Source organism: Triticum urartu, chromosome 2A (assembly GCF_056163025.1).
Source record: "Triticum urartu cultivar PI428250 chromosome 2A, HENAU_Tu73, whole genome shotgun sequence".
Taxonomy (NCBI): domain Eukaryota; kingdom Viridiplantae; phylum Streptophyta; class Magnoliopsida; order Poales; family Poaceae; genus Triticum; species Triticum urartu.
The window spans coordinates 271,198,084-271,212,596 of NC_141874.1; the positions used below are offsets into that span (position 1 = coordinate 271,198,084).

General features: G+C 43.0%; 1 protein-coding gene across 1 annotated transcript; it reads left to right on the forward strand.

Moving 5' to 3' along the window:
• The first annotated feature begins 11,163 nt into the window (after nt 1-11,163).
• On the forward strand, nt 11,164-12,076 carry LOC147984784 (E3 ubiquitin-protein ligase SINA-like 10). Its single transcript, XM_087541266.1, has 2 exons — nt 11,164-11,298; nt 11,381-12,076. Exons 1-2 carry the CDS (start codon nt 11,164-11,166, stop codon nt 12,074-12,076), a joined length of 831 nt encoding a protein of 276 aa, XP_087397392.1.
• Nucleotides 12,077-14,513: the final 2,437 nt, after the last annotated feature.

Consider the following 14,513-nt stretch of genomic DNA (forward strand, 5'->3'; position numbering starts at 1 on the left):
ATACAAGCCAAGTTCTATAATGAAAAATTCCCACTAGTATGAACAAGACAAATTATGAGACTCACTATATGAAAATCATGGTGCTACTTTGAAGCACAATATATGAGACTCACTACATGAAGAACAAGGTGCTACTTTGAAGCACAAGTGTGGAAAAAGAGATAGTAGCATTGCCCTTTTTATTTTCTCTTTTTTTGGGCCTTTCTTTTTTTCCTTTCTTTTTGGCCTTTCTCTCTTTTTTGATTGGGCAATGCTCTAATAATGATGATCATCACACTTCTATTGATTACAACATAATGATTACAACTCGATACTAGAACAAGATATGACTCTATATGAATGCCTCAGGCGTTGTACCGGGATGGTGCAATGAATCAAGAGTGACATGTATGAAAAATAATGCATGGTGGCTTTGCCACAAATACGATGTCAACTACAAGATCATGCAATGGCAATATGACAAAAGTAAAGCATGTCATGATGATGATGATGATGATGATGATGGAAGTTGCATGGCAATATATCTCGGAATGGCTGTGGAAATGCCATGATAGGTAGGTATGGTGGCTGTTTTGAGGAAGATATAGGGAGGTTTATGTGTGAAAGAGCGTATCATATCACGGGGTTTGGATGCACCGGCGAAGTTTGCACCAACTCTCAATGTGAGAAAGGGCAATGCATGGTACCGAAGAGGCTAGCAAATGGCGGAAAGGTAAAAGTGCGTATAATCCATGGACTCAACATTAGTCAAAAGAACTCATATACTTATTGCAAAAATTTATAAGTCATCAAAAATCAAGTAATACGCGCATGCTCCTAGGGGGATAGATTGGTAGGAAAAGACCATCGCTCGTCCCCGGCCGCCACTCATAAGGATGCACAAGCCAGGTACACTTCATGCTTCAAATTTGTTACACAACTTTAACCATACGTGCATGCTATGGGACTTGCTAACTTCAACACAAGTATTTCTCAAATTCACAACTACTCAACTAGCACGACTATGATATTATCACCTCCATATCTCAAAACAATTATCAAGCATCAAACTTATCTTAGTATTCAACCCACTAAAAAGAAAGTTTCACATATCTTGAATACCAAGTATATTAACATTAAGCAAATTACCATGCTATTAATGACTCTCAAAATAATCTAAGTGAAGCATGAGAGATCAAGTTTCTTTAAAACAAACCACCACTGTGCTCTAAAAGATCTAAGTGAAGCACTAGAGTATTCTAACAAATTTCAATTCATACATGGCTCTCTCAAAATGTGTTTATAGCAAGGATGATTGTGGTAGACTAACAAGCAAAGACACAAATAATACAAGACGCTCCAAGCAAAACACATATCATGTGGTGAATAAAAATATAGCTCCAAGTAAATTACCAATGGAAGTGGACGAAAGAGGGGATGCCTTCCGGGGCATCCCCAAGCTTTGACTTTTTGGTGTCCTTGGATTATCTTGGGGATGCCATGGGCATCCCCAATCTTAGGCTCTTTCCACTCCTTGTTCCATAATCCATCAAAAGAATTCACCCAAAACATGAAAACTTCACAACACAAAACTCAATAGAAATCTCGTGAGCTCCGTTAGAGAAAGAAGACAAAAGACTACTTTAAGGTACTGTAGTGAACTTGTTCTTTGTTTGTATTGGTGATAAACCTACTGTATTCCAACTTCTCTATGGTTTATAAACTATTTTACTAGCCATAGATTCATCAAAATAAGCAAACAACACACGCAAAACAGAATCTGTCAAAAACAGAACAGTCTGTAGTAATCTGTTACTAACGCAAACTTCTGGAACCCAAACATTTCTACCAAAATTAGACGACATGGGCAATTTGTTTATTGATCAGCAGCAATTGGAATAACTATTTTATAACGTTCTGGTGATTTTTGACAATTCGGGAACTGAGCGCAAAGATTCTGGAAATTACAGCAAGATCAAATAACTATCTTCCATGAAGATCTAATGGGTTTAACTTGGCACAAACACTAATTAAAAGATAAAACCACATCTAAACAGAATCTAGATGGATCCTAAGCAGAACCAAAAACAAAAAACACAAAATAAAATTGGGTTGCCTCCCAACAAGCGCTATCGTTTAACGCCCCTAGCTAGGCATTATGATTTCAATGATGCTCACATAAAAGATAAGAATTGAAACATAAACAGAGCATCATGAAGAATATTACTAGCACATTTAAGTCTAACCCACTTCCTATGCATAGGGATTTTGTGAGCAAACAACTTATGGGAACAACAATCAACTTGCATAGGAAGGTAAAACAAGCATAACTTCAAAACTTTAAGCACATAGAGAGGAAACTTGATATTATTGCAATTCCTACAAGCATATGTTCCTCCCTCATCATAATTTTCAGTAGCATCATGAATGAATTCAACAATATAACCAGCACCTAAAGCATTCTTTTCATGATCTACTTGCATAGAAAATTTACAACTCTCCACATAAGCAAAATTCTTCTCATGAATAATAGTGGGAGCAAACTCAACAAAATAACTATCATGTGATTGAAAATTAAGATCAAGATGACAAGTTTCATGGTTATCATTATTCTTTAAAGCATACATGTCATCACAGTAATCATCATAGATAGGAGGCATGCTTTCATCATAATAAATTTTCTCATCAAAGCTTGGGGGACTAAAAATATCTTCTTCACTAAACGTAGCATCCCCAAGCTTGGGACAAACATTAATTTTAGCAAATATATTCTCAAATATGTCATTCCCATCAAACATAGCTTCCCCAAGTTTGGGCCTTTTCATATCATAAGCATAATCACTCTCATCATTAATAGTATGGATAGCACCAATAGTATAGCAATTATCATTATCACAAGTAGTAGGAGCAACATCCTTTGGAAGGGATACCATTTTACCTTTGTTTCTCCTTCTTTTCTTTTTCTTCTTCACATTATGTGTAGGTTCAACCTTCCTCTTTGATCTCCTTATTGATGAGATTGGTTGAATAGAAAGCTCCTCCTTGTTACCTGATTCATCATAAGAAATAATAGGAGGAGATTGGGAAGTCTCTTCCCTTTCATTAGTATTCTCTTCATCTTCTATTTGTTTTCTTTTCTATATGTAATTGGCAATATAAGCATTTTCAATGCAATTCACCGCACAATACATATAAATCTTTTCAAGATCAAAATCAAGAAATCTATCAAGATTAAATTTTGGAATACCCTCAGTTATACGTTTCATTTCTTCATAACCCAAAAGAAGGCTAAGTTCTTTATGATGCTCAAAGGTAATCAAATTATCACAATATTTGGACACGACTTGATCATGAAACGAATAGCATCGGAGCTTTAAATGACCATCTTCATTGCAAAGTTCACGAGGGGCACGAAAAATATTGAATCTTTCAGCACATTCATCTAGCTCTTCTTGCAACAATTTGGTTTCTAAGTACTTATGCCTCTTGCAATATATATCTTCTTTATTTGGTGTGTTCATGCAAACATGCACTCCACAAAAGTTGACATGCTTATGACAGATATTTTCATCATGACTAGAACAATCATCATTAGTAATATGGATACTCAAGGAGTTCATACTAACAACACTGCAATCATGCTCATCATTCAACGATTTAGTGCCAAACAATTTAGAGATTTCTTCTTCTAGCACTTGAACACAATTATCCTTTCCATCATACTCATGAAAGATATTAAAAAGATGAAGCGTATGAGACAAACTCAATTCCATTTTTTGGTAGTTTTCTTTTATAAACTAGACTAGTGCTAAAACATGAAACAAAAAGATTCGATTGCAAGATCTAAAGATATACCTTCACTTACCTAGCCTCCCCGGCAACGGCGCCAGAAAAGAGCTTGATGTCTACTACACAACCTTCTTCTTGTAGACGTTGTTGGGCCTGCAAGTGCACAGTTTTGTAGGAGAGTAGCAAATTTCCCTCAACTGGATGACCCAAGGTTTATCAATCTGTGAGAGGCGTAGGAGGAAGATGGTCTCTCTCAAACAACCCTGCAACCAAATAACAAAAAGTCTCTTGTGTCCCCAACACACCCAATACAACGGTAAATTGTATAGGTGCACTAGTTCGGCGAAGAGATGGTTATACAAGTGCAATATGGATGGTAGATATGGGTTTTTGTAATCTGAAAATATAAAAACAGTAAGGTAGCGAGCGGTAAAAGTGAGCGTAAACGGTATTGCAATGATAGGAAACAAGGCCTAGGTTCATACTTTCACTAGTGTAAGTTCTCTCAACAATAATAACATAGATAGATCATATGACAAGCCCTCAACATGCGACAAAGAGTCACTCCAAAGCCACTAATAGCGGAGAACAATCGTAGAGATTATGGTCGGGTACGAAACCACCACAAAGCTATTCTTTCGGATCAATCTATAAACGAGTTCATACTAGAATAACACCTTAAGATACAAATCAACCAAAACCCTAATGTCACCTAGATACTCCATGGTCACCTCAAGTATCCGTGGGCATGATTATACGATATGCATCACACAATCTCAGATTTATCCAACCAACATAAAAGTACTTCAAAGAGTGCCCCAAAGTTTCTACCGGAGAATCAAGAACGTGTGCCAACCCCTATGCATAGGTTCCCAATGTCACGAAACCCGCAAGTTGATCACCAAGACATACATCAAGTGTTCTCATAAAGACTCAAGCCGATAAGATAACTTCAAAAGGGAAACTCAATTCATCACAAGAAAGTAGAGGGGGAGAAACATCATAAGATCCAACTACAATAGCAAAGCTCGGGATACATCAAGATCGTGCCATAGAGGGAACACGAGAGAGAGAGATCAAACAAATAGCTACTGGTACATACCCTCAGCCCCGAGGGTGAACTACTCCCTCCTCGTCATGGATAGCGCCGGGATGATGAAGATGGCCACCGGAGATGGATCCCCCCTCCGGCAGGGTACCGGAAAGGGGTACCGATTGGTTTTTCGTGGCTCTGGAGGCTTGCGGTGGCAGAACTCCCGATCTAGGTTCTGTTCTGGAAGTTTTAGGGTACGTAGGTATATATGGGTGCAAGGGGTACGTCGGTGGACCTCCAGGGTGCACACGAAGTAGGGGGGCGCGCCCATGGGGGAGGGGCGCGCCCCCCACCCTCGTGGGCAGCCCGGGAATCCCCTGACGTGCACTCCAAGCCCAACAGATTGGTTTCCTTCCAAAATTAACTTCTCTAGTTGATTTCGTTCCGTTTTGACTCCGTCTGATATTCCTTTTCCTCGAAATACTGAAATAGGCATAAAACAGCAAATCTGGGCTGGGCCTCCGGTTAATAGGTTAGTCCCAAAAATAATATAAAAGTGGATAATAAAGCCCAATATTGCCTAAAACAGTAGATAATATAGCATGGAGCAATCAAAAATTATAGATACGTTGGAGACATATCAGTGGGCTGGGTGAAACAATGATGTAGCATCTATGCAGCCCGTTTAAATCCCATTTGCATTTTTCTCGAAATCCGCGGACTTGCTGGGGTAGGTGAAAATATCATGTTGGGCTAGACGGAGAAATGTTATAAAAACATAAACACATGATTGCATGCCAGTAAAATCTTTGCAAGCTTATGTACGCAATCACTAGGAGTTAACTTGCCAAGTTATATATAAACAATTATTATTATTATTTTGTAAGAACTTTAAACTTACGAAATAAAATACCATTTTAATTTTATGAGTTAATAGTACGTGGGGTATTATTATTTTTTAGGCTAGACATGGGACAGTTGAGTTGGTTCTAGGGGAAAGTACTGGGAGAAAACTCAGTTTACATAGAAAAAGAAAGTGGGGGAAAATTCAGAGACCTGCTGGGTCCACCTGAGGAGGGGAATATGTTGGGAGGAAGGAGATTCAAAGCACGGCAGCCGAGTGAACTAGTTTTTTTACGAAGAAGTGAACTAGTTTACATACATAAGCAAATAGCCACTAAAAAAGCAATCAGGTTAATGGGTTCTTAAAAGGAATATTTCGGACAAAAAAGATAATTACGACACATAGGCCAATGCATGAAAAACTTAGATGATAAAGGTGCTTACAAACAGATAAAGTACAGCATCTAGACCATCCTGGCATGCTTGATCATGACGCTGCGACTGTCCGTGTACTCGTCGGTTACGGGAAGCAGACACGCCCTCATGTCCAAGATCTGCCTGTACATGTCGTAGCATGCGTATGCGTCCTTGGCGCGTAGGTTATGTAGGCTAGATTCAGAGGTACCTCCCACATGTTCAGGTCATCTTCTTTCATGTTGGCGTATCAGGGGTAGATGATGGTCTCAGCGAAGTCAACCACGGAGTCCTTCTCCTGCCCGTTGCTAATGATCTTGTATTGCTTCTGGATGTCGACAAGCTTGTTGCACCAGATGGCCGAATCGTCGCGTTCTTCCTTCTCTCCACCGTAGCGAATGTGCAGTCCGCGCTGCCGATGAAACGGGCGAATGCTCCAGAACCTGGTGCAGCCATAGGACTAAGGTGAGGAAGAGCTTCACCGAGTCCATATCGTTGGTGTACATCACATTCAACTTGGTGAAGCCATAGGACTGAACAACGAACTCAATGGGGAACTAATTGCTGAAGTCCATAGCCAGCAGGCTCTCCCCTCGGATCACCATTGTAGTCTCTTCGAGTGAATGAGTGTGTAGGCGGTGGCAGTAGTTCGTTTTTTAGCTCTTGGGGAACTGGATTGAACAATAAGCTGAGTGTGTACAGACGACAACAGTTACTACCCCTCCCTCGTACGCTGCACGCCCGGCAGAAGATGCACCCTCGGCCACACATCAGTCAACGAGCGGATCTGTATTGGTACTGTAATAATAGGAGTTAGTGGTCACTTTACTTAAATTTGATTAGCTTTAATAGAAATTTATACTTAAAACAAGCAATGCATTTGCAGATTCTATCAGTGCCACGGGATCAACATGCACAATAATCAGAATTATTATTCTCAGGACACACACGATCAACACATTTATCGCACTTTCAGAAAGATAATACTACCAAGTTTGAACTGTTAGCGATGGTTGTTGTCCTCTACATCATCATGCCGTGTTTCCCAGCTTGCAAGATTCAGAACCGACAAATAGGATCCAAATAATAAGTACAACAAAGATGCCTACACATCTCATTGATTCACAGGTTGCAAGAGTCAGAACCAACAAATAACATCCAAATAATAAGTACAACAAAGATGCCTACACATCTCATTGATTCCCAGCTTACAAGATTCAGAACCAACAAATAAGACTCAAATAATAAGTACAACAAAGATGCCTACACATCTCACTGATTCCCAGCTTGCAAGATTCAGAACCAACCCATTAGAGCCTTTTGATAAAGTGAATATTGGGATTAAATCCATCTTGGCTAGCCATGTCATACAATCGAAGAACTTGGCGAATGCTCTTGACCGTCACAACATCTGTAGTTGAGTATTCCTGTTTGCACAACATGTTTGCACAACACAAACAAGGAGACATGAGAGCATGATTTCGCTTTAATAGCGGCCTCCTTGAACTCAACCTCCAGCTCTACTTGGATGAGGTCTGCCTGGAGTTCCATGATTCAATTCATGCGCCTTTTTCTGCAGTTCACCAGAAATGAAGCAAAGATTGCATCATTCAGCTAGCAAGAAGTACTTGCTCTTGTGAGCTGGCTGGTTCTTCTTTAGTAGTTGCACTAAAATTGAGGAACATTAAGGTTGGCTGTCCGGCTCATGTAAGGTGCAACTATAATTTTCTTATCATTTTGTGCAGTTCCACTAAAATAAAGTGCCATTGTGGTGACAGTGACGGCTCCATCTTGCAAAGGCTAATAAAATGTTGCACGAGATTTTGGAAACTCCAATCACCATTTTGTGCAGTTCCACCAAAATTGAGTGATGTTGCCCACGTGACATTTTAGTTGAACTGCACAAGACACTCATTCAAGAAAAAGTGTTTTGTGCAGTTCACCAAAAGGTCACAATAGCAACAAGGTGAAATGGATATCCCTATCTACATAAAAAGATAGAAAGTAAACAGTTGCTGGTCAATAAGAACATACAAAACATATACAAAATGAAAAGAAGCATCTTAATTATGTTCACGGCAATCACGCAAGGACAGTAGATATTTTAAAACGTCAGCAATGTTTCAAGTTACCAGAAGCATTACGGTCAACAATGAGATTCCTCAAATATGTGATTACTTTAATGGTGGCATTGCTTGTTTACCAGACACAGTAAATCAACAGCAGCTAAAGAGTTGGTTTAAGGGCATGGGACCGTGGGGACACCAGGACACTCAGCAGCATAAAGGAGCAACTTACTTATCATACTAGGGAAAACAGCAGGAGTGCCATTTGTAACACAGTTTAATTGCATCTTATCACTGGAGGCATTAGATTAACAATAACACTGGTTAGAGATGTCCCCAAGGTAACAGTGTGATCGCTTCATTTTACATGCGCCCTTACATTAACAACAGAAAAGGTTGGTATATGGACATGCGACAGTGGACGCATCAGCAGAATGTACCTACTAGGAGGCATAAAGTGGTGATGCCAATTTGTTCATGCTATGTGAGGGAAGCAAACCTAATCCTGGAGACCTTGTACTATGTGAGGGCAGCAAATCTAATCCTGGAGACCTTTTACTATGTGAGGGCGGCAAATCTAATCCTGGAGACCTTTTACTATGTGAGGGCAGCAAATCTAATCCTGGAGACCTTTTACTATGTGAGGGCAGCAAATCTAATCCTGAGACCTTTTACTATGTGAGGGCAGCAAATCTAATCCTGAGACCTTTTACTATGTGAGGGCAGCAAATCTAATCCTGGAGACCTTTTACTATGTGATGGCAGCAAATCTAATCCTGGACATACTCTGTTGACTTGTCCACCAGCCGCCACTTTCTATCCTTTTTTCAACCAATAATAGATTTGTTCCTTATCCAGTTTGTACTGCGTTTTCCCATTATTTCCATTTTCAACCAAGAGCCGGTTGGGTATCTGGTCTCTACTACTTTCACCATATTATTTCCTCTTTGAATGAAGTCCTAGATTCATGCTACAACTTTCCCCCCTTTCTTCATTGTTTAAACAAACCCCTAGATTCGAATGCATGAAGTAACTTTACCTCTAATAATACTAAAAATTTAGGTGGCTTTGGAAGAGCTGATGGGAGTAGAAAAAGATGCACATGCAGACATGTGGGGAGCTTGGACAGTAGAGGAAGGCCGCTTTCGAAGAACTTATACCTGAAGGTCGCCGGGATGTCGGCGGCGGCGGGTCGGATCTGCGGACAATACGGCAGGGAGGAAGAAGGGTTGGAGGACCTCCCGAGCCGGCGCTGTGTCGCAGAGAACGGCACGGGCAGAGGATCGGGCCCCTCCGATAGCTGTGGGTTTCCTCCCTCGGCGGCGATGACCGCGTGAACGATGCCTGCGGTCGCCAGCACCGTCTGGAAACGCTGCGCGGTGTGGGGCCGCAGGCTGGTGCCTTGGATTATTTGGCACAACTGACTGCTGTTCGCGTCCATTGCCTCCATATGTGCTTGTGGCTTCTGGTCAGTTGGCCTTGGATTGGAGTGAGCAGTGTTGTGAAGAGACTTGGGAGTAGATGGATTGGAGTGGTGGGGCTATACTAGCAAGTAGTTGTACGTACTAGTACAATAGTGGGCTCACATAGAAATTTTGTCTCATGCAAGAGCCTGGCTATATGTGTGCTCAAATGTTCGCAACTGCAACGTTCGGTTTGTGCTTGGCTCTTCGCCTCTTCGAGAAGACAAACAATGATGTTACTACTACTGCTTCTATAGTGTCGAATCCACTGCTGCATGTCCATCCATCGCGAGCGGGACGGATAGCTTGTTGTAGAAGTACTACTAAGCAAAAGCCTATACTCGTTTTCAAGCAACCACGCGCATGGGTGAGGGAGAAGGCATGTAGTAAAATCAAGCTTCTCCTCGTCGTACGAGTTGACGCGACACATCATAGCACTGGCCCCACATGCTTGCCTCTAAAGTTGGCTGAAAGACCCGCAGTGTACAATATATTTGCTGCAACCTCTAACATTTACCCACCACAAATTAAAATATATGTGGCCGTATGCATCGTTCTGATGCAGAGGCCGGGGAGTCCCCCCTTAAAAAAACAAATTAAAATATATATTCCTGTCTTGAGGAGATGAGCATGCAAACTACAATCACCAGGGTGTCAGGTAGGGCCAGAAGACTATTTTTTTTTTAAAAAAACTTCGAGACAGCCACATAGAATGGAGCCGACTCCAACGATTTTATGCTTACAGGCACGGTACACGCTATCCTAGACTACTCTACACATGAAACTGCCACACGAGCATCCGGGCTGCGCTTCGCTCTTCTCCTCTTCGGGAAGTCGAACAATGATAGAGTACTACTGCACTGGAGGAGTACTACAATACGCTTCTGTCCATCTGACACCGATTGAACTGCTGCATGTCCATCGCGTGCACGAGGGAAAGCGCGTAGCGAAAGCATCTCCGAGTCTTGCCAGCCACCACGCTCATGGGCGAGGGAGGGACGCTCCTGCCTTTGCGTGTATGACAGGTGGGCTCGACGGGTCTGTGGCCAACGTGTCATACAGCGAAAGGCGGATGCAGTTAAGTCCGCGAGGGAGAGTATAATCAAACTTCTCGTTGATGTACGAGTTGACGCGACACATCAAAGCACTACACTCGATATATTTCAATAATTTATGTTTACTGATGCATTAATTACAACGCATGCATGCATGCCGTGACTCTCCTTTTGATACTCCCTCCGGTCCTTTTTACTCTGCATATTAGGTTTGTCTGAAGTCAATCAAATCCAACTTTGACCAAATTTATACAAAATATTATTAACATTCACATAACAACATATTTATTATTAGATCCATCTCGAAATATATTTTCATATTATATTTATTAGATGTTATAGATGTTAATATTTTTTAATATAAATTTGGTCAAACTTAGCAAACTTTGATTTCAGACAAAGCTAATGTGCGGAGTAAAAAGGACCGTAGGGACTACATGCATGTGTTTATTTAATGCACCTTGAAGTAGTATAAAATATGTGACGGTAAAGCTTTGTAATACCCCGGCCCAAGTCGAGAGATGGTTGTGCACAAGGAGGGCGAGATCATGCAGACCGAACAGGACCCGACGATGGAGCTCTCTAATGTCTCTATGGACCTCACCGTGCTCCACTGTCCCTTGTGCCTCCGCCCCTTGATGCCTCCAGTGTATGAGGTTTGAATGCAACTCGTCCATTCGGCTGATTGAGCAAGGTGCAGGTTTCTTGATTGATGTGCTGTTCGATTGATTTCTGCAGTGCAAGGGAGGGCACCTAGCCTACGCGGACTGCCATGTCGAGCGCCTCGCGAACCAGCGGCAGTGCCAGAAGTGCGAGCGCGGCGGTGGCTTCGACGTGCGGAACATGGTGGTGGACTCTGTCCTTTCGTTGGTGAGGGTGGAGTGCCCGCACGAAGGTTGTGGGCTCTACGTCACTTACCACAAGCTCGTTGATCTCCAGAGCGTGTGTCCGCACGCGCCCTGTAAATGCCCCGTGCCCATCTGCGGCTATGAAGGCTCGCCGCCAGCGCTCTACCACCACATCAGCACCGCACATCCCATGCCCGTGCACAGGATCCAGTACGGCAAGGTGCTCCAGCTGCAAGTGCCACTGTCGGAGCCACAGCTCTTGCTGTTCGCGGAGGATGACCGCCGCATGTTTTTCTTGGTTGGTGGTGTGCTCAACATTGGCGCGCCTATCACTGTGTCGGTCGTCTGCATCAGAGCGGGGGCGTCCCCGCTGCCGCACTACGTGGCCAAGCTGTGGGCGAATGGCCCGCCGGGGGAGCCTAAAGGCACGACCGACGCCGTCAAGGTGGAAATGGAGGTGACAAGCAACAAGGATCCCGGGGATCTTGACGTGCAGGAGCTGACCTTCTTGACAGTTCTGCCGAAGCTGCTGGCTGGGGCTAAGCTTGTGTCCCTCCACATCCAGATTGACAAGCTCAGGTCCTAAATGTTTCTACAGTGCCTTCTGTTTATCTTAGTAATATGCTAATATAGGGATTACCTTGGTCTACTTTAGCTTAAGAAATGGTGGGTTTTGGTGGCGATGCAACAATTACTTCGACATCAGATCAGTAATTTCCAATAGTCAAATTGATATTTTTGTGTCTGTTGGATATAAATTTCCTTTGGGTAAGAAGTATTCTTGTCATCATAATGGATAAAAGGAGATGTATGTAGACGTATTTTAGTTCAATATCGTCCCTTTTTATCCATTTTGTTGACATGCACTCCCTCCGTTCCACAATACATGCCTTCCATTTGTCAAAATATAGATGTATCTCGACATGTTTTAGTATATAGGTACATCCATGATAGAGCCAATCGGATGGTTGATAACACTACAATTCGTAGCTACAGATGCGTGTGTGACTCCCAGATGCAGAGGCTGGGGGTCATCATCCTCTCTGAGAAAAAACAGACGCGTGTGTGAGAGGACGAGTGCGTGCGTGCACCTCTTCTCTTCCTGTATAACGTACTACTAAACTCAGTACAAGGTTTTTTTGGTGGCACGATGGTGCGTGCGAGATGTCCCGAGAGATAGGTTTAATGCGTCCGAAAAAAACTAGCCTAGAGCTCGCCACGCGGCTATTTCTGTCGAACGCCCCATTAACCGTAAGATATGTATACGACGGTGCCAGTTATTGCACGTACACAGCAGTACTCCCTCCTATCCGGTTTATAGGGCTTAATTGAAAAATCTCACCAACCAAGATGGTGAGTGGTGGAATATTTTTTGTAGTTTGCAAAAGAACCTAATTAATGCTCTTGTTTTTCTCAAAAAATTATGTTTATCAATGCATTAATTGCAATGCATGCATGCATAAAGTACATGCATTGGTCAATTTTCTCTTAATACTTGCATGCAATGATTTAATGCACCTTGGAATCTGAACATGTGTTGGGGAACAACCAAATTGAGCCTTATAAAATGGAAAAACTAAAATTTGAATTGCAAATTACTCCACGCTATATTAAATTGCAAACCTGTTCACACTGATCACAACCTAAACGGTTTCCCACTTAGGAGCGTATTAGTACCACGCTATATTGAATTGCAAACCTGTTCACACCGATCACAACCTAAATGTTTTCCCACTTAGGAGCATATTAGGACCACACTACTCCCTCCGTCCGGGTTTATTAGGCCTAAAGACAATTTCTGTTAGACCAAGACACATAGTAATTTTCTCACATTAATTCGCTCATTTCACTCCCAATGCACTCTCTCACATGCATGCAGCCAGTGAAAAAGCATGCATGAAGTATATTAATTTTTCAGCCATGGCACCAACAACAATGGCTTTCAATGCAACCGATGAAATGGTTGCATGCATGCACCTTTCCAAAGCATGGCCTTACAAAAGGGGAGTATATTGAATTGCAAACTTGTTCACACCGACCACAACCTAAACGGTTTCCCACTTAGGAGCGTATTAGTACTCGGTTATAAATACTAGTATGCCAAGATGACTGCACATCCCTCCTCAACTCCTCATCCACAAAAACAAACATGTCATTCAGCATCCTTCCCTTGCGTCTGCCATGGCCAGCGTGAGTTCTGGGTCGAGAGATTGCCACCAGGGAGAGGCGAGCATGGAAGCGGAAGCACGAGAGATGTCCCGCCTCACTGCAAGAGCAGCCGACATGTCCCGTCGCGTGGAAGTAGCAGCACGGAGGTCCCGCTGCGCCGCTGAAGCAGCACGGAGGTCCCGCCGCACCGTCGATGCAGCAGACTGGTCCGGCCACGCCGCGGAAGTAGCAGAGATGTCCTGCCGCGCCACTAATGCAACAGAGATGTCCCGCCGCGCCGCGCCGGCCTTGGAAAATTTCTCGCAGGCAGGCGACGACTGTTACAGGCGCATGCATGCGATCGTCCATAGCCAGATGGATCAGATCTCCGGCTCGGCGAGGTTGGAGGATGACATGATAGCCTCGTTTGAACAGGCTACCGGCGCCATCCGACAACTAAGGGAGGGCAATGAGAGGCTCCGGGCCGAGCGCGACCTATTGAGGAAGAAGATCATCCGAAGTGCAGACCAGTAGGAGGAGACCAGTGCCTTCTTGAAGAGGACCGGCATCATTGTCAAGAAACATATGGATGAGAATGACATGCTCCGCAACGAGCACCAAAGCTGGTGGAGGAATTCGTGGATGTTCTCAAGCAGCATCTTGAGGACACAAAAGAGCTCATCGCCGCTCGCCGTGGAGACTAGTTTCCTGGTTTCTTTTGATGTAGTAATCGGTTTAGGATGTGGATTGTGTCGTCGGTTGTGAAATGTTGGGTTCTAGCGCGGATGTTTGGCCTTTGTTGGCCTCTTGGGATGTTGCGATTTCAATCTCGTAGCTTTTAGTCCTTCGTGTTAGGCTGGAGTTGTGCTGAACTT

Coding starts and splice junctions, on each gene's coding strand:
- LOC147984784 (XM_087541266.1), top strand. CDS start 11,164: ATGGTTGTGCACAAGGAGGGCGAGATCATGCAGACCGAACAGGACCCG. Junction 11,299..11,380: donor TGATGCCTCCAGTGTATGAG/GTTTGAATGCAA, acceptor TGATTTCTGCAG/TGCAAGGGAGGGCACCTAGC.